We start from the raw sequence: 20,704 nt of genomic DNA, 5'->3' as shown, positions 1-20,704 counted from the left end.
AAGTTAAAGTATCTCATAAGTCTCATAGGACAGTGCCTGGCCAGGTCCTGACATTGGGGCGGGGTGATGTGGGTCAGCTTGGCTTGGGAGAGGATGTCTTGGAGAGAAAACAACCTGCTCTGGTCAGCATACCCGAAGAAATAGTACAAGCTGAAGCTGGTGGAATGCACACTGTTTGCCTTGGAAAATCTGGCACTATTTATACGTTTGGGTGCAATGATGAAGGTGCTCTTGGTCGTGACACTAATGAGGAAGGATCTGAAATGATCCCTGCGAAAGTTGAGTTAAACGAGAAAATTATTCAAGTATCAGCAGGTGATAGCTACACAGCTGCATTAACAGAAGGTGGTAGAGTTTACATCTGGGGGTCTTTCAGGGATAATATTGGGGTAATTGGTCTTTTAGAACCGTTGAAGCCATGTGTCAAACCAGTGCAATTTAAGATGGACCCGAACAGAGCTAAGCTTCTAAGCTCCAAGCCAGGGGAGCTGCCCAGCCCAGCCATCCATCACAATATATATACATGACAGAGAAAGCACCAGAGAAGTATGTGAGGATTGTCCAGGATATGTATGAGGGAGTGAGGACTCAGGTTAAACACAGTGTTGGAGTATTAAACATAATCATAGATAGAGTAGGTCTGCACAAGGGATCCACCTCAAGTCCTAACTCTTTGATCTGGTTATGAATGTGTTTAGTTATGACAAAAATGACCAATGCCCCTGGTCCATGCTTTTTACTGATGACATTGTGTTGTGTAGCACTAAAGAGAAAGAGAAATTGTAGAGGAAGTTGCAAGAATGGAGAAGGGCTTTGGAAGAAAGGGGGGTTGAAGATAAACAGGAAGAAGAATAGATGAGGTTTAATGATGATCAGGATTCATAAGTTAGCCTGAAGGGAGGGCTATTGGAAAGAGTGAACAAGTTTAAATATCTAGAATCAGTAGTAGCCTGAGATGGAAGTTTAGATGCAGAGATAACCCCTAAAGTGCCGTGATGGAACGGAACAATTGGAAGAAGTTATCAGGAGTATTGTGTGGTCAAAGAATTAAGGCAAAGGTTAAAGGTGAGGTTTTTAAGACCGTTGTAAGACTAGCAATGATATATGGAGCTGAGACATGGGCAGAAAAGGAGAACATTGAGATGGATGTGTGAAGTTACATTAAAGGGCAGAATAAAAAATGAGATCATCAGAGGTACAACAACAGTTGGAAAGATATCTAAGAAAGTACAGGAAAGTAGATTGAAGTGGTATGGACATGGGATGAGGAGAGACAATGGAAATGTGGGCAAAAGAGTGATGGGAATGGAAGTACAGGGGAAGAGAAAGTGTGGGAGGCCAAAGCAGAGGTTCATGGATAAATTAAAGGAATATCTGAAGGAAAAGAGCTTGACTGGCGAGAAGGTGTAGAACTGAGCTTTTTGGATAAGGTTGATCAAGTAATTCAACACCACATAGAAAAGGGAAAGGATGATGAGAAAGAAGAAAAGGAAGATTTGTACTCTAGTAGTCTGAAAAAAAGTTTGAATTTGTATCTACCTGTGCTGTCCACTCTTCCTGCACTTAGTGAAGTACACTAATCCAAATTAAACTGTTTTGATTTGAAATCAGTTTCCAAACCCAAAATAATACAAAGATAAGCCTTTAAGAAAACTAAAATCTTAAATATATAATTAAGCTCAAAATGAGTGCAATATAGTGCTTAAAGCACATCAAACTAAACAATGCAACAGTCTAAAAGAGACAAAAGTTTTTGCTGCGGTGTCTCATAGCATCCGGAATAAAACCAATGCTAAAAGAAAAAAGTCTGTAACTTAAAACATTCTAAAGAGAGGAGCCATTGAGTACTGTCAACCAGACAGCAAAACCTCAACTATCAACGGTGCCAAAGAGCAGAAGCACTCATCTGGTTTGTGTTTTCTTCATGGTATATAATCCCAAAGATCCTGAAACAATTGTAAACCAGGACCCTTTGGTCTCCAAACTAATATTAAAGCAATTAATAAATAATGACAAAGGGACTGAGAACATTAAAAAGTTAAAGGCCTGGAGGGAGGAGGAAGGCACAGACATGAACAAGACAACAGTTTGTATGAGTGAGCTCTACAATGGACTGTCACCCGGTTCAGGGCTGGTTCCTGCCTTGTTCTGCCAGGGAAGGCTCTGGCTTCTCCTGCAATTTGGAACTGGATTAAGTGGGCTTCAGTGTTTTATATCAAGTTATATTATGTTTTAATTGTGTTATTATTTTCCAAAGACCCAATTCAGCAAATCAAGAAACATTACAGCCACTCTAGACTTAGCCAGTTATAGTATAGCTAAGTTACTTGAATTTTGGGTGAAACCAACATGATGACTGGAATGACAGTGTGGCTGCATTATCATTATGGACAAAATTAAAATCTGTGAACATCAGTGTGTATGTGTGGTGCCCTTTGTTCAAGGAAAACATAGGAGGTGTCAGCTCATTGTGACTTGTGAACTGAATGAATAACAAGAGGGTATGAAGTGAGGCTGAAATATTTCACACTAGAAGCGCTGAGAATTTTTTAAAACTCATTGTGTTTTGGCTTCATGTGGGTCTTGCTTTAAGGTTTTTTTTTTTTTTAAGTTTTTTTATTTTTTTGTTTTCGCGATATTTTTTCTTGTCTGTTCATTTGAAAAATGTTCCATTTTAGCTCTGCATTTATAAGCTGATGTTTAATTGATATTCATGTTATCCCAGGTCTTTTTGTTAGTTTAATTTATTCCTCACCATGATTTCATTTTTGTCTTCGACAGCAGAGGGACAAGACCCATAATTAGATAACAGGCCCTCCAGTGCTTTAAGTAGTCTTGGTGTGGCAGCTGAGCACTATATAAAGCTCCTACAGCCACTGCCTCCATTCAGTGGTATTAATTTCGAGTCATGTTCTTCTGATCCCCTGATTTTGTGTACATTGTGTCTTACATTTGTTGTAGTTAATTGTTTTCAATTTGAATGTCCAGTTTTGACTTTTGACTTTATGAGGTGCAGTGGTGCTACATAGCATGGTTGGGGCTGTGAGAGAGAGAGAGAGCTCAGCTGATGTCACCAAGAAGCGCTCCATTCACAGTGTTCAGAAACAGCATTTGCTCGCCCAAGGCTGGGAGGCATATACTGTAGCTTGGGCCAATTAGAAATCTGCTTCTGAGAGCCTCTGCAATCCAGATGTTGCATGTTTAGTCAATGGGTGGGCTTCTCTGGCAGTGTCTTAAATTGGTCTGAGTCCTACCTGACAGGTAGAAACTTTTTGTTAGCTGTGGTAATTATATCTCAAAGACACATGATATTCTATAAGGTGTTCTCTCCTGGGTCCGCTGCTGTTTTCGATTTATATGCTTCCATTAGGTCAGATTATCTCGGGGCATAACGTGAGCTACCATAACTAATTGTATTTATTAATAGCGCCTGATGACCCTGACGCTCTTGATTCACTGATACAATGTCTTAGTTGTGTTTCTGAATGGATGAGTAGTAATTTTCTTAAACTAAATAAAGAGAAAACAGAAATTTTAATGATTGGCAAAAATGGATATAATGACCATATTAGAAATAAACCTGATCCATTAGGATTAAAAGTCAAGACGGAGGTAAAAAATTTGGGGGTAATTACTGTCTCTGACCTGAATTTTAAATCACATATTAATCAGATTTCTAGGACAGCATTTTTTCACTTAAGAAATTTAGAAAAAGTTACACCTCTTATAACACTGTATGATGCTGAGGAATTAGTTCACGCTTTTGTTTTTAGTTGACTAGATTACTGTAACGCACTCCTCTCAGGACTATGCAAAAAAGTGCAGAATGCAGCTGCTAAAATCTTAACTAGGAAAAGAAAATCCTAGCACACCTTTCCAGTTCTGATGTCACTACATTGGTTACTTGTGTAATTTAGAATTGACTTTAAAATACTGCTTATGGTTTAAAGCCTTAAATAATCTTACTCCATCCTATATTTCAGAATGTCTTTCACCTTCCATCCAAATCATAACCTTAGATCTTCTAATGAGTGTCTGCTTAGAATTCCAAGAGCTAAACTTAAAAGAAGTGGTGAGGTGGCCTTCTGCTGTTATGCACCTAAAATCTGGAATAGCTTGCCAATAGGAATTTGCCAGGCTAATATGGTGGAGCACTTAAAAAAACACTGCTAAAAACCCATTACTTTAACATGGCTTTCTCATAGCTTTATTTAAGTTTAATCCTGATACTCTGTATATGCATTTAATTATCATTTTTTTCATATCTCCGCAATCCATACTAATCCCTACTTTCTCTGCTGTTCTTTTTCCTGGTTTTCTGTGGTGGCGATCTGCGCCCCCACCACCCGATCTAAGCACCATGATGTCCCTACATTGATGGATTGAAGGCCAGAGGTCCACATGACCGTCATCATCAGGTTCTTCCGTGTGAACCCTGAAAACCAGGAGGACTGATTGAGGTCATTTATGTTAGGTAGAATGCCTAGAGAGGGCTGGATGGTCTCATGGCCTTGGAACCCCTGCAGATTTTATTTTGTTTCTCCAGCCATCTGGAGTTTTTTTTTTTGCTTTTTCTGTCCTCACTGGCCATCTGACCTTACTTTTACTCTATGTAAATTAGTATTGCCTAATTTTTATTTTTTGTCTTTTTTTTCTCTTTCTTCATCCTGTGAAGCACTTTGAGCTACATCATTTGCATGAAAATGTGCTATATAAATAAATGTTGTTGTTGTTGTTTACGGCTGGCCCCTGGCAGTCACCACACTCTAAATTTACAAACTGAGATGGCTTTTAGTTCGAGTCCACGGCAGTACACTTCAGATTTGGATTAAGGCGCTTAGTCTGTTTATTCCTATTGGCTTTACTTTCTGCTTCTTTTTTGTGTTTATAGTTTGAATTGGTTTTGGATTTCCTACCTCTATTTTAGTGTAATAATTATTCCGTTTTGGCTTGCATTCTTGGTTTGTTAATTTTGGGTCTTAAAATGCAGCTTTTTTGTTGCTTCACTTGTTTTTGTGGCAAGTAATGAGGAAATTTAAAAAGAAAAAAGAAAACAACTATGCTGTCTTCATTTTAATGAGCTGTTGACTTTAATTTCCTTACACTTTATAAAAATTAATGAATGTATTTATTTTTCATACTAAGGAAACTCATTGAGTTAGCTGTCATCATCATAGAGAATACAATCTTTGAGTTTAAACACTGGATCCTAGTCCTAGTCACTGGATCCTAGTTTTATATTATTTTATTTTGTAATAGGATATTGTAAAAGGAGAAAGGTTTAGAGTCCTGGTGCTTCTCATTTTCCTATATGGTTGCGAGACATGGACGCTTATCCAAGGACCTGAGACGAAGACTGGACTCCTTTGGTACTGTGTCTCTTTAGAGAGAATCTTTGGGTACCACTGGTTTGACTTTGTGTCGAATGAGTGGTTGCTCATGGAGTCCTGAATGAGACACATTACCTGAAATGTGGGAAAGCGTCAGTTACAGCACTACACCCATGTTGCGTGATTCCCTGAGGGTCATCCGGCTCATAGGATCCTCATTATTGAGGACCCAAGCACCAGGCCAAGGGGACACCCACATAACACATGGCTGCTGCAGATAGATGGTAATTTCTGGAGGATGGGACTGGAACGTGTGTCTGCCTGGGAGGGTTGCCAACCCAGATCCCTAGTTGTTTTGTCATGTGGTGGGTGCGGCAATGCATTGTACCAGTGTATGCTCCCCAACCTGACCTGACTTGATCTGTAATAGGAGTTTTGCAAGGGTCTCCAATGTGTTTTAAGCAACTAACCCAAATTTGCAGTCTACTACATTGTTTCATCTAAATGAAGGGTCCTCACAGCTAATTACATGCCACATTAGAAAAAGTGCTCATTCACTGAGTGCCAGTGATGGTGTGTTCAAATAAGCTACTGAGCTATTTGTGTAACTGTGTGTCACTCTTTGGAACCACCACAAGATTAAATAAATACCAAGGAGACAATGTCTACCTAATATCGTAACACAAAGGATAAGAGTATAATAACTGAATTAGTGATTACACATTGTAAGAGTCAAATTCTTTAATGTTAATAATAAATTTACTGTTTGCTTGGTTTGACCTTGAATGTAATGCAGCTTTAACATAGATAATGGGGGATTTTGCTACACCCCGGTAAGTGTAGAGTAATGGAATTTTCCTAATGTTAACTCTGTGTTACAATAGTATAGCACTTGGATTGAAGTTAGACAGCAAAAGAGAAACATGAGCTGTTAGATAGATAGGCAATAATGGCAGAGTTTTCTGACTGTTGTGCATGTCAAACGTAGGTCCTAGTATATGTGATAACAGATAGAAACCTTAACAAATGTAGCCTCGATACTTACCATAGACAAGAACTTTCCACTTTATCCTTTTTGTGTATGTATTATGAACCATTTTCTTAATTTTTGTGAAAACTGTTCAAATTTAGCTTCAAATTTCACTAAAATCTTTAAAACAAGGACACTTGGACTGTGGAGTGTTATTTTTGGACAACGAGTCATACTAGAGACAGAATGCCTTTGTTTTACCTGCGTATGAACTATTTGGAAACCCTTGAAAATGCATTTACACATTTCTTAATAGAATTAAGAAATACATTTAAATTGAATGAATGTAAATAATTGAAAGGACTAGTAAAAAAAATGAAAAGATGCAAATACTAGATTGAGAAGGAACATCAACAGACTAAATCAATGGTTCACAAACTCAGTCCTGGGGTCCCCCTGTGGCTGCAGGTTTTTGTTCCAACCAGATTCACAATCAGTGATGATAATCAATAACAACTGATCTCATTTAATTAGCTGGTCTTTTTGTTTTTTATTTTGCATTCAGAGAACCACAACAGTACGGTTTTTACATTCATAAGATAGTTTGAAATATTTCTATTTTTTTCTAAAACTTTAAATACTTTTGTTGTTTTATAAAGATAAAGAGACCTGAGCTAGGAGAACTTTTTGCCCATTCTGCAGTGGTGGGGGGATGAGATAGCAGGCTGCTTGTGCTGATGACACATTTACAACACAAAAGACACTGATGGAGAGGCACAAAGGAATTTAAGGTGGCCTGACAGAGTCAAGGTGGAGCTCCGGGTTAACCATCACTACCACTACTATTACTAGATTGGAGAACAATAAATCCTTTATGATTCACCACTTTCAACTTCACCACCTTTAGAGGGTGAACACAGACATGCTGTTTTATTTATGTTATTTTTCTTGTTTCTCTTTTACAGATCCAGAACTCACTTATGCTCAAGTGGAATGGGGTCAGGCAAGAAGGAAGCAGAGGAGTCAAAAGGAAAGTCCAGCAGCAACAGATCAGCAAAGCAACAAGGGTACGTCTGGTCATCTCTCAGGGGCTTGTGGTATTTCAGTCCACTAAATGAGAAATAAAAAAGTTATAACATTAAATGAAATAATGGGGTGTTAGAATGCCTGCACCTTTCTAAATTACACATCAAAACTTTTGGTAAATGTGTATGATTATTTGTTAGTAAAATGTTGAATATTTACAGACTCCTTCTAATATCAGTCACTGGTTTGTGACCGCTCAGATTTTCACAGGCTTGCATCATGTCTGTATTCTGCATCTGTACTCAGTGAAGAGAACTTCACCAAAATAAATTAGGTGCACTGAATGAGAGGATGGCTTTTCTTGATACATCTGGATTATAACCAATTAAGTTAAGATCACTTACTGCGGGATGTGGCAACTATTACTCTAGTTTCAAGTTGAGATCACCTTTTTATTAGGAGCGAATTCCCTTTACTAAAAGAAAGTTTTGGTTAAATTAAACTGAGTTTTTTTTATTTCAGAATTATGGAAATTAATAACTAGATTACACTGTTTTGCTGTTATGTGATATGTTTAATAGGTTTTACAAAACTTGTTCAATAATTATACATCAAATCACTGTTCGGCCTAACTATCTCCTGTGGTCTACACTGAGCTAAAATAGAAGTCTCTGCCATGTAAGTATCTGAACATCAAGGGGAGACTTGGACGTCAGAACTAAAAGGAAGATTTAGTTTAACCCTGACTCCATTACAAGTAAATTAACCTGCATCTATGCCAACTCTAAAAAGTATAATAATGAAAAGCATCAATAGACTTTCTTTTACATTATTATGACTAGGCTTTTAAAACTTTTTTCTTTTGTTAAAAGTTTTTATTTCTCTTAACCATAACCTTATTTTATTTTAATGTATTTTATTTTATTTTACACTGTGGCATTTGGTAAACCACCACATAGAAGTTATACAGTAGACTAGAGAATGCCAATAAATGAAGCAGATATGACAATATAAGTGAAACAATGACCTAAACAAAAACATAAATTAGAAAGGAAAAAAGTAAGAACAAAGATGCAATATAGGTAGAATATCACAAAGAGCACATGTAAGATCAGAATACAAAAAAATCTCAAAATTGGGGAGAGCTCTAGTTAGTGTCATAGAATAAATTCCCAAACCAATAATAATCAAAGTCAGGAAATCACATAGCATCCAAAAGCCTGCTGGTTTCAGTTTAGATGTTTATTAAGCTAATAAACCGCTGTGCTCTGTCCACAGAGGAAGCCACTAGAGAGAGAGAGAGAGACATAGATAGATAGATAGATAGATAGATAGATAGATAGATAGATAGATAGATAGATAGATAGATAGATAGATAGATAGATAGATAGATAGATAGATAGATAGATAGATACTTTATTAATCCCAAGGGGAAATTCACATACTCCAGCAGCAGAATACTGATAAAGAACAATATTAAATTAAAGAGTGATAACAATGCAGGTATACAGACAGACAATAACTTTGTATAATGTTAACGTTTACCCCCCTGGGTGGAATTGAAGAGTCGCATAGTGTGGGGGAGGAACGATCTCCTCAATCTGTCAGTGGAGCAGGACAGTGACCGCAGTCTGTTGCTGAAGCTGCTCCTCTGTCTGGAGATGATACTGTTTAGTGGATGCAGTGGATTCTCCATGATTGACAGGAGCCTGCTCAGCGCCCGTCGCTCTGCCACAGATATCAAACTGTCCAGCTATGTGCCTACAATAGAGCCTGCCTTTCTCACCAGTTTGTCCAGGCGTGAGGCGTCCTTCTTCTTTATGCTGCCTCCCCAGCACACCAGCGCGTAGAAGAGGGCACTCGCCACAACCGTCGAATAGAACATCTGCAGCATCTTATTGCAGATGTTGAAGGACGCCAGCCTTCTAAGGAAGTATAGCCGGCTCTGTCCTCTCTTGCACAGAGAATCAGTATTGGCAGTCCAGTCTAATTTATCATCCAGCTGCACTCCCAGGTATTTATAGGTCTGAACCCTCTGCACACAGTCACCTCTGATGATCACGGGGTCCATGAGGAGCCTGGGTCTCCTAAAATCCACCACCAGCTCCTTGGTTTTGCTGGTGTTCAAGTGTAGGTGGTTTGAGTCACACCATTTAACAAAGTCCTTGATTAGGTTTGTATACTCCTCCTCCTGCCCAGTCCTGATGCAGCCCACGATAGCAGTGTCGTCAGCGAACTTTTGCACGTGGCAGGACTCCGAGTTGTATTGGAAGCCCGATGTATATAGGCTGAACAGGACCGGAGAAAGTACAGTCCAATGCGGCGCTCCTGTGTTGCTGACCACAATGTCACACCTGCAGTTCCCGAGACGCACATACTGAGGTCTGTCTGTAAGATAGTCCATGATCCATGCCACCAGGTATGAATCTACTCCCATCTCTGTCAGCTTGTCCCTAAGGAGCAGAGGCTGGATGGTGTTGAAGGCACTAGAGAAGTCCAGAAACATAATTCTTACAGCACCACTGCCTCTGTCCAAGTAGGAGAGGGATCGGTGTAGCATGTAGATGATGGCATCCTCCTCTCCCACCTTCTCCTGGTATGCGAACTGCAGAGGGGCGAAGGCGTGGCTGACCTGTGGCCTCAAATGGTGAAGCAGCAGCCACTCCATGGTCTTCATCACATACGATGTCAGAGCGACAGGCCAGAAGTCATTCAGCTCACTAGGACATTACACATTTGGGACTGGGGTGATGCAAGATGTTTTCCAAAGCCTCGGGACTCTCCCCTGTTCCAGGCTCAGATTGAAGATGCGCTGTAGAGGACTCCCCAGCTCCAACGCACAGGCCTTCAGCAGTCGTGATGATACTTCATCTGGACCCACTACTTTGCTGGCACGAAGTCTCCTCAGCTCTCTGCTTACCTGGGCTGCTGTAATTTTTGGTGGGGGGAAACTCTCTCCTATGCTGGTATCAGCAGAAGGATGGGTGGAGGATGCAGTACTCTGAAGTGAGAGTGAGAGTGGGTTAGGGTGGTCAAACCTGTTAAAGAAGTTGTTCATCTGGTTTACTTTCTCCACTCCTCTCTCAGTGGTGGCACCCCGCTTCAGACTTCAGCCAGTGATGATCTTCATCCCATCCCACACTTCCTTCATGCTGTTATTCTGTAACTTCTGCTCCAGCTTTCTCCTGTACTGCTCCGTCGCCTCCCTGAGATGAACTCGGAGTTCCTTCTGCATGCGCTTGAGCTCATGCTGATCACCACCTTTAAAAGCCGTTTTCTTCTCGTTCAAAAGGCCCTTGATGTCACTTGTAATCCATGGCTTGTTGCTAGCATAGCAGTGTACTGTTCTTACTGGAACTACAATGTCCATACAGAAGTTGATGTAGTCAGTAGTGCAGTCAACAACCTCCTCAATGTTCTCACTAAGATCTCTGCAGGATATCCCAGTCTGTAGTTCCAAAGCAGTCTCTCAGAGCCTGCTCTGCCTCAGGGGACCACTTCGTGAATGAGCGTGTAGTTGCAGGTAGCTCCCTCACTCTTGGTTTGTAGTGAGGCTGAAGCAGAACCAGGTTATGATCTGCTTTCCCAAGCGCAGGCAGCAGGGTGGCAATGTATGTGTCTTTAACGTTTGCATTCAGTAAATCAATAGTCTTATTTCCCCGGGTGTTACAATCCACATACCGGGAGAAGGCAGGTAATGTTTTGTCCATTGTCACATGGTTAAAATCCCCAGCGATTAGCACAAGCTCCTCGGGGTGCTGTGTTTGTAGTTTAGCCACATCGGAATGGATGATGTCACCCGCTATCTCCATGTCCGCCCGAGGAGGGATGTAAACAATAGCAACAATGACGTGTCCAAACTCTCTGGGCAAGTAATAGGGACACAGACTTATGGCCAACAGTTCGATGTCCCTGCAGCAAGTGGAGATTTTGATGTTTACATGTCCAGAGTTGCACCATCTTGTATTGACACAGAGTGTGAGTCCTCCTCCTTTGTGCTTCCCGCAGGTACTTGTGTCTCTGTCCGCTCTAACTGTGCTAATCCCAGGTAGCTCCACGTTAGCATCTGGGATGGTGGTAGTTAGCCACGTTTCACAAAAGCACAACAAACTGCATTCTCTGTAGGTCTTGACATTTTTCACCATTTTTCGGCGTGTAAAAATCCATGTCCAAGTAGTAAAAAGTGTCCAAGAAATGAGTCCACATAAAATAAAGTGGTAGGAGTGATCAGTTAAATAGATAAAATAGATAAAAAGGTACAAAGATAAAGTCGTACACGGAGCTGCTGGAAAGGCTGCCACTCGCGGCAGCGCCTGAGTCACACTAGATGTCTATTTAAGGCATTTTTATACATTATGTTAACACAGATAGGATGCTTTGACCCTCTTAATATGTGAGTGGACAAAACCTACTGGCACTTTGCCATCTTTAACTGCATGCCCTTTGGCCAAGCCCACTCCTAATTAATTTCTGTTCATCGATGCCCCTTATTCATTATTCTAATGATTATCTCCGCTCTGTATTTTGTCAACTTTGCCCTTTACCTTGTGCAAACATTGCCCCTTATTACTAATCTGGCACCCTTTCTTTGGCATCAGCTTTCAGGGTGTCATTTTTATATTGGTGGTGCATATCAGTAAATTCCAGTGTTTTGACTGTTGAAGGCTCAGTGCAATTCAATGCTTAACTGTGCTTAAACCATGTTTGGTGAGATTACAATAACTTTAACAATAATAACATCTGATAAGGTACAGAATCAAATAGTAAAACAAGTGCTTAATTAAATTAGGTTCTTAATCAGTTTTATGCATTCTAGTCTCTGTGCATATTGTATTCTAATTATCCAGAGTGAATTTATATATGCTGTGTGTATATATAATATACAGTATATATATACAATAAATATTCATGTAGATATGTTCCATGCTAGTTGCTGTTGGAAAGGCAAAATATTTAAACACTTGGGCAAAGCCACAATTACCAACTGCCTTTTAATGTCCCCTGTCCCTCACCATGTGTCTGCTATATAATAAAATCTGCCATGTAAGAGACCCAAGTGGGAGGGGCCAAAGCACACATTGGTGAAGAACGAGGGGGCGGAGTGTCAGCGCATTCTTGACTGATTTTAATTCCTTTGTTCTTTTATCAGTCTGAGGCATTTTATAATGTCTACAAGGTAAATAATATTCTCCTAAAGCTCTTGAAAGGTTAAAGTTAATGTGAAATTAAACAAAACATATGTTTTCTCAAATAATGAAAAAGAACTTTTTCACTATGAAATACACAAATGAATAATTGAAGTCAGTTATTTTGTTTGAGAGGTTTTATATCCAGATAGAAGAGAATGGAAATTATAATAATAAAAGCAACAAAAATTAGTTAAAAAGTAAGTGAAACAAAGAATTCCTGATGCATTGAGATGTATTACAAAAACAACACAAAGCCTGACTTAATATAATATAAGATGGATGGATGGATGGATAATATAATAAAATATAATATAATATAATATAATATAATATAATATAATATAATATAATATAATATAATATAATATAATATAATATAATGAAAGTGTTACAGTTTAACTGTACCTGAGCACATTTTGTTGTTTTTTTGTTTATGTGATCTTTACTTGTTTGTCTTTTTTTCTGATGATGAATGGTGTGTTCCTATGAGACTGACGTGGTAACTCTGTATATCCTCAGTTCAAATCCTGTTCCCTGTCATTGTCTGTGTTGAGTTTACTTTTTCACCCCATGACTGTGTGGGATTTCCCATCGGATAGTTTAATTTTCCTCCCATATCCCCAAAGACGTCAGGTTGTGTGCCCCATGTGTGTGGGCTCTGAAATGGACTGGTGGCACCATTCAGGTCTGACTCCATCTTTGCACCTAATGCTAATGAGATAAGCGCTGGTCCCTGTGATCTAGAATTGGATTAAGCAGGTTGGATAATAACTTTTTCTAATATTAGAGCACATGACAAATTTTGACAAAAAAGAGAAAAAAAATATTTTGTCCGTTTTCTCTCACTTGTGGGAATGGCTTAGAACAGAGTAAAAGCAGGTCTCCTAGTTTGGAGGCTGATTATTATTGATGGGGTGAAGAGGCATTTCATTTGAGGATTTGAATCAGGATTTGTAATTTTTGTATTGACTTTCTTGTGTCATTGAGTTTTTTGTTTTGACTCAATTTGATCTTTCACTACAGTTTTACTTAACAGGTGGTCCAATGTTACATGTTCAAATATAAATTTTTAGTCTAGTGCCACTGAGGTGATGCTGTACATTGGCTTTCAGCATAACATTTTCTGCCTGTTCTCGTGTCTGATGTTCATATTTGTCAACAATGATGAAGATCTTACAGTACAAATTATACTCCTCTTTCATCTTATCAATAATCGTCATTAATAACAGACTTGGTGATGTAACTCCTGTCCACTTGATATGATTAATTGTTCCTTTTTTTCCTCTATAGGCTCTGGACGAACAGCTTTTTCTCTGCGCTTCAGGCTCCTTATAGTCCTATTAGTTGTAACGCTTGGCTTAGCAGCATCTGTGATTTATTTGGTTCTACGCGGTAAGTATAAAGATTTAATTTTATCCTCTTATGATCATTACTTACTGTCCGAATAACCCTTTAAATTCCCTTTAATTATTTCACAGATTATGCAAGTTTTCCTCTAACTACTGTTAATTAGGACAAGACTGTGTGTCTAAGTGACCCTTAGAACTGTGTTGTGTGTAGATAAGTGCTCCTGATAACGTCATTCATGGCAAATGGGACTAACAGAAATAAATAGGCAAACAAGTCTACAAATATCCATTGTAATGGTGTTGACAATTCTAATGGGCAGGAGCAGCAACCACAACAAGTGCATTCCAGCTGGCAGAAGTACACAGGGTTTGGACCATCATGCACTTCAGCTGACTGCCTAAGATGTTGCCAGTGCAGACCTAAAAAATAAAATACGCTGTCGCCTCACAGTCACAATTGGACATCCACAGTGACTGAGCAAGAGGTCTTTTTAAGATAGCCAGCTAAAACACCATTGAAAGTGAGCTATTACCAGTCTGATCACCTTGTGCTGGCATACCATTTCAATACAATATCAGTCTTCTGGCTTTTAAATTAATCTAAGCAAATCTTTTATGAAATAAAGATAATGGGGCTCATTCTTGGAACCTGGTCTTGGAAGTGCTGTTTGCAGGTTACTGTCTGATCCCCAGAAGTAGGCAATGTAACCAATATGGAGTTGAAAAGTGTTTTATGATCCCGTATGTCCAAACAGTCAGTTAAAGGTGACAAAAGCCAGACATGCACTTCATAACATTTCTGCACCAAAGAAGTAGGCCTCAATACCAGGCTCTAAAATCAAGGGGTAATTTTACAACCTGCATAGGGCCAAAAGTCTTAAAAGGTTACAAATAACTTTAAAGGGGAGAGGAAAAAAAATCTCTGAATAAGGAAAACAAATATTTGTATTATATTAGGGATACACACAGGGCACCCAATGATTATTATGAAATACCAGAAAATAACAAGGAGATTATAGCAAAAGACTGAGAAGGAAGAAAGGACAGAACCAAAGTCAAAACCATAAATTTCAAGTGGCAAAGCAAATGCAAAAGTCAAAGATGAAAAGAAGGCCAAAGCCAGAAAAAATATCCTGACACAGGGCCTAATTGAAAGAAAACTAACCAACTCTAATGGCAGATGTAAAAAATTGTTTTATCCACTTGGGGATACTGCCATATTGGAACCAGAACAACAGTGACGTCACCAAGGATGGCGATCTCGATCATGTGATAATTGCCCAAGTGCATGAAAATTATTGCAAAATGGCACTGCATAATGTTAGGAAAATAAATCAACCCACTCAAAATCAATCCAAAACTCAAAACTAATGATAAAAATGAATTCTGCATATTAGACACCGCCAAAGGGTATAAAAAGTTTGCAAAAATAATCTCTAATGTACAAAATAAAATTAGGAAAAAGGCAGAATCAAACAAAATACAAGAAAACAAAGTGAGGAGGAAAAAAAAGGAAACAAAGTTGTTTTGGCTAAAAGGCAAACCTAAAAGTGAACAGCAGAAACAGGAGCTTAAAATATAGCAGCGGTTCAAAACCTGGGAATCCAAATAACAGAATGAAAGCTCCATCACGGGACAGGAGAATAACCTTAATGCTCAAGCAGCCGTTGTAAATGTAGCTTTTTCTGAAGTAACGCAGACTTAATGTCACAGACTCACCTGGGTTTTACTTCTCTTTGTGTTTATTTATTGAAATTGTTATCTAATAATGAGACAAACTTTAAAGTACTGTTCATGTACTTTAAAACTGAATTCTGTATTGTGTAGAACAGTCAAACGCTTTCTGTATACTCTGAATTCTTTTGTAAACTGTTTTGAATAAAGACATCTGCTAAATAAATAATATTGTAGGGAAAACTTTCACTAATCATTACATGTAGTGCATTCCACTGTTTCATTTTTTCGAAGCACAAAGTTACAAATAGCACTTCAGTTTATCTAAAGAGACAGCCACTGTATTATGTATTGTGGCCTGTTAGAGCAAAAGAACTACAGATGAGAAACAGAAATCATCATTAATAATCACAATTAATGTGTCCAAATTCAAATTTTTTCCACATGTACAGAGTACACTGAAGTTGTGAATTGTACATCTGACCAACATGGTATGTCATTATTCAGTGCACTTAAACAATCATAAATGGCTTTGCATGGGTTTGCAGTTTGGAAAGCTAAGCATTTAGAGATGATGTTGTTCTCTTGGCCTTGTCATACTGTGATCTCTGGTGTTCATTGGGTGCAGTTGGGATGAAAATTAGCACCTCCAAATCAGAGATCATAGTGCTTAACAAAAATAAGTGATCTGTTTCTTTCAGGAGAGATGGCAGTAGTTGCATCAAATAAACAAGTACAATTGCTTTGGTTTATGGGTGAAGCTAGAGGAGACCATGACAGCGACCAATGAATCAATGCAGCAGCTTCAGCTTTGTGGATTTCATAGCTAATCATTATGGTGAGGAAGGAGCTGAACCTACAAACTAAGCTTTGATATCCTAGTCAGTCTACATCCTAAATCTCTACTTGTGCTCAAAGTCTCTGGTCAGTGCCTTCATTAATTAGACCAGGCATTCAAGTGTTTGAGATAACATACCTCCTAATGATTGGATTAGAATATGTTGGCAATTTTGCCTGACACTGCCACCTCCTACCAATGCCTGTGCTTGGATGAAAGACCATCTAGGAAAAGCTTGGCTTGCAGGTTGAAGAGGTGTTGGCGATGCCAGCTGGGGGTCTGAATGTGGATCTCAATGCCCAAGTGCAATGATGGGGAGAATGTGCTGTAAAAATGGCGCTATCCTTTACATAAGATGTAAAATCGAGGTCCTGACACTCTGTGGTCATAAAAGATCCCTGGGTATCTTTTATAAAGAGTAGGGTGTATCTTGATGTCCAGGCTAAACTGCCCTACATGGCCTAGTCATTCTGGTTCACTAATCATCCCCTGTCTCTGATTGGCTAATTATGTCTCACCACTTCACCACCTAATAACTAATGTGTTGTGAGCATACTGGCTCAAAAATGGCTGCCGTCAGATCATCCAGGTGGATGCTACACATTAGTGCTGGTTAAAGTGGCTCCCCACTCACTATGTAAAGCACTTTGAATAGTGAGAAAAGTGCTATATAAATGTAAAGATTATTATTATTATTATTAAAACTCTGTACCCCAGAAAGACAAAGCAAAAACAGGATTTTAGGAATTTTTGGATTGCTTGGATTCAGCTGTGGTCAATTCATCTGATTGCACATGATTACGATAAGCACACACCTGCCTATAGAAGGTCCTACAAATAATATTGTGCATCAGAGAAAAAAAAAAAAACAAGCCACAAGGTCAAAGGAATTGCCCGCAAAGTATAGAGAGAGGACTGTATTGAGGCACAGATCTGAGGAAGGCTACAAAAAATATTCTGACGCATTGAAGATTCCTGAGAGCTCAGTGGCTTTCACAATTCTTAAATGGTAGAACTACAACTCTTCCTAGAGCTGGACACCCTGCCAAACTGAGCAATTGTGGGAGAAGAGCCTCTGTAAGAGAGATAACCAAGAACCTGATGGTCGCCCTGGCTAAGCGTCACATCTAAAGAAAACCAAGCACTGCTCATCACCTGCCCAATTCCATTCCAATGGTGAAGTATAGTGATGGCAGCATCATGCTATGGGGTTGTTTTTTGACAGCAGTGACTGGAAGACTAGTCAGGATCAAAGAAAAGCTGAATGAAGCAAAGTTCAGAGATATCCTTAATGAAAACCTGCTACAGTGCTCTCTGGACCACAGACTGGGTGAAAGATTTACCTTCCAATGGGACAAGGAACATAAGTACAAAGCAAAGACAATACAAGTGTGGCTAAGGGACAACTCTGTAAATGTTCTTGGGTCACTTAGCAAGAGCCCAAACTTCAAATCAATTAAACATCTCTGGAGAGACCTTAAAATAGCTTTCTGCCGATAGTCTCCGCCTAACATTATAGAGTTTCAGAAGCTTAGGGTTAGAAAATCCTCAAGATTCGGGTATGAGAAGCTTCAGACCCAAGAAGGGGGCTTCAACTACTGTAAGTATACAGTAAAGGTCTGAATATTTGTGTCAAAGTGATATTTTTTATTTTATTTTTAATAAATTTGCAAAAATTTCATAAATCTTGTTTATTACTTTGTTATTCTGGAATACTCCAAGTAGAAATACCCAAAGATGCCTTGAACTGTTTGAGTACAATGTTTTCTAATTTGTTTGGACCAGTTTTAAAGTTTAACTGAATCTTTTCATTTTAATTTCTTCCCTGCATGCACACAATCCTCATTACTAGATCACAATTATTTTAGCTCCACTTCACACTGTGACGTCCACCACTGTGTCTGAATTCCACATCTATAAAGAGCAAGTAAGTTTACTGACTGAAGGTGTGCTATTTTTAATTTTAGACAACAAGAGTGATGGTGGTGGAAATCAGAAAATCCCATCGAACCTTCAAGGTACAGTAATTCTGTTTAATAATTAACACATATACATTTATTGCCTGCTTTATTTATTTTCTTCTGTGCTTTGATCAAAAAATTTTACAAGAAGTAAAAATCTAAAAGTAACTGAGTCTGAGCTGATTGAATCTGAACCACAAAGATAAAAACAGATTGCAGCTGACTACAGCCAGCAGGCAGGGGTGCCACATATCCTATCATTAATCAAGTCAACTCCCACCTCATTTTGAAAATCTAAATCTGATATTGATAACTAAATTAAACACTTAATAAAAACTGTTTTAAAATCTGGCACACAGTTCTGAAAAGAAAGGCCTTGTCACTTGAACGAATAAATAGCTGACCAGCGTGGGATATCATCCATCCATCCATCCATCCATCCATCCATCCATCCATCCATCCATCCATCCATCCATCCATCCATCCAGTATCCAACCCACTATACCCTAACTACAGGGTCACAGGGGTCTGATGGAGCCAATCCCAGCAAACACAGGGTGCAAGGCAGGAAACAAACCCCTGGCAGGGTGCCACCCACCGCAGGGCGTGCACACACACACACACACTCACACACTAGAGACAATTTAGAATCGCCAATGCACCTAACCTGCATGTCTTTGGACTGTGGGAGAAAACCGGAGTACCCGGAGGAAACCCATGCAGACACAGGGAGAACATGCATACTCCACACAGGGAGGACACGGGAAGCAAACCCAGGTCTCCTTACTGCGAGGCAGCAGTGCTACCCACTCCGCCACCGTGCCATCCGTGATATCATTGTACTGAAATATTTTAAATTATTTTCATGAAAAATCCCTTTGTTATTCAAAACCGGTTACATAATATTTAACTTGATAGACAATCGTGCTAATGAATACTCAGTGAACGTATTCTTTAAGAATGTTAAAGTTTAATAAACTTATTGTAAATATTGCAAATTTCTGATAGAAAAAACTACACTAAATACATAAATGTAATTTTCTGAGCTCTGATAAGAACAGTTTCATGTTAAAATTGAATAACTGAGACAGTCATAGAATATTCATGATATGTGTAAAATATAATATAAACACAATTCTCATCCGAAGCTAAAAAAAAATGCAGAAAAGCAAAAGTAATCATCCGTATAATAAAGACACTATGTATAAACTGGAGTCCTGTACTCTGTCTACTGCTGAATGTTTGCCTTTAGCTTGTAGCTCTGGGAGTTATCAAAAACAAATGGTAATTATTATACTGCAATATACTCAAAAGAGTCAGTTACATCCTCTCAAGCTAAGTGGACAACTTCACAGAACTATGCTAGCTACAGTAATGCCAGTCCTAGATTCCTTACACACTTAGATGGAACTCTGAATCTATACATATTAATAAAAGGCAAAGCCCTCACTGACTCACTGACTGACTGACTGACTGACTGACTGACTGACTCATCACTAATTCTCGAACTTCCCGTGTAGGTGGAAGGCTGAAATTTGGCAGGCTCATTCTTTACAGCTTACTTACAAAAGTTAGGCAGGTTTCATTTAGAAATTCTACACGTAATGGTCATAACTGGAACATGTTTTTTGTCCATATACTCTAATGGAGGAGGCGGAGTCACGTATCGCGTCATCATGCCTCCTACGTAATCACGTGAACTAAAAACAAGGAAGAGATTTACAGCACGAGTCAAACGCGGGAACGAAGGTAAATTACGTTAATTTTTGAGTGTCTTTTAATACTGTGTAAGCATACATATTAACACATGTGCAATTAAACGTGTGCATTTACGGGGTGATTTCACAGGTTTAAAAGCTTGCCTTTTATCAAACGCGGGAACAAAGGTAAATGACGTTGTTCACTGTCTTTTAATACTGTGTAACCATACATATTAACACATGTGCAATTAAACGTGTGCATTTACGGGGTGATTTCTCAGGCTTAAAAGCTCGCCTTTTGCTAAAAAGGTAAATGCAAAACTATTTTCAATCATTCTATGATCTGCTTCTCACAACTGAAGGCACCGTGGCTGATGTTACGTCACTTGCTGTCCAACCATAAGCGTTACCTGGTAGGTAACCAGCCACTCACTTCACTCCGTTACGGGAATCGAACCTCGGAGGTTTTCTTTTGTTCTTAATTAAAATTTAAAAGCAATACTTCACCGCTGCTAAGCCCCTCTAGCGCTGACGTCCGAGGTTCAATTACCGTAAGCAAGTGCAGTGAGTGTGTAATTACATTCACGGCATTCGTAGTCTGATTCACAATCTGATTGTATGGGTGGTTACCTACCAGGTAACGCTTATAGTTGGCCACCAAGTCAGG

The 20,704-nt window shown here is 39.0% G+C and overlaps 1 protein-coding gene and 1 long non-coding RNA gene across 2 annotated transcripts in view; one reads left to right on the top strand and one right to left on the bottom strand.

The window, feature by feature from the left end:
• LOC127527783 (uncharacterized) overlaps positions 1-20,704 on the bottom strand; it is a 497,464-nt gene that overhangs the window by 215,982 nt on the left and 260,778 nt on the right. The gene's annotated exons all lie outside the window — the stretch shown is intronic.
• The window catches only part of LOC114643317 (macrophage mannose receptor 1-like), a 119,356-nt gene that overhangs the window by 2,263 nt on the left and 96,389 nt on the right, over positions 1-20,704 (top strand). The window contains exons 3-4 of the mRNA XM_051927546.1: positions 7,266-7,367; positions 13,806-13,907. Coding sequence (XP_051783506.1) covers positions 7,266-7,367; positions 13,806-13,907 — 204 coding nt within the window. The remainder of the gene's footprint in view (positions 1-7,265; positions 7,368-13,805; positions 13,908-20,704) is intronic.

This window comes from Erpetoichthys calabaricus, chromosome 5 (genome assembly GCF_900747795.2).
Source record: "Erpetoichthys calabaricus chromosome 5, fErpCal1.3, whole genome shotgun sequence".
NCBI classification, from domain to species: domain Eukaryota; kingdom Metazoa; phylum Chordata; class Cladistia; order Polypteriformes; family Polypteridae; genus Erpetoichthys; species Erpetoichthys calabaricus.
The sequence above is the reverse complement of the archived record's forward strand: the minus strand, read 5'-3'. Positions and strand labels throughout refer to the sequence as shown.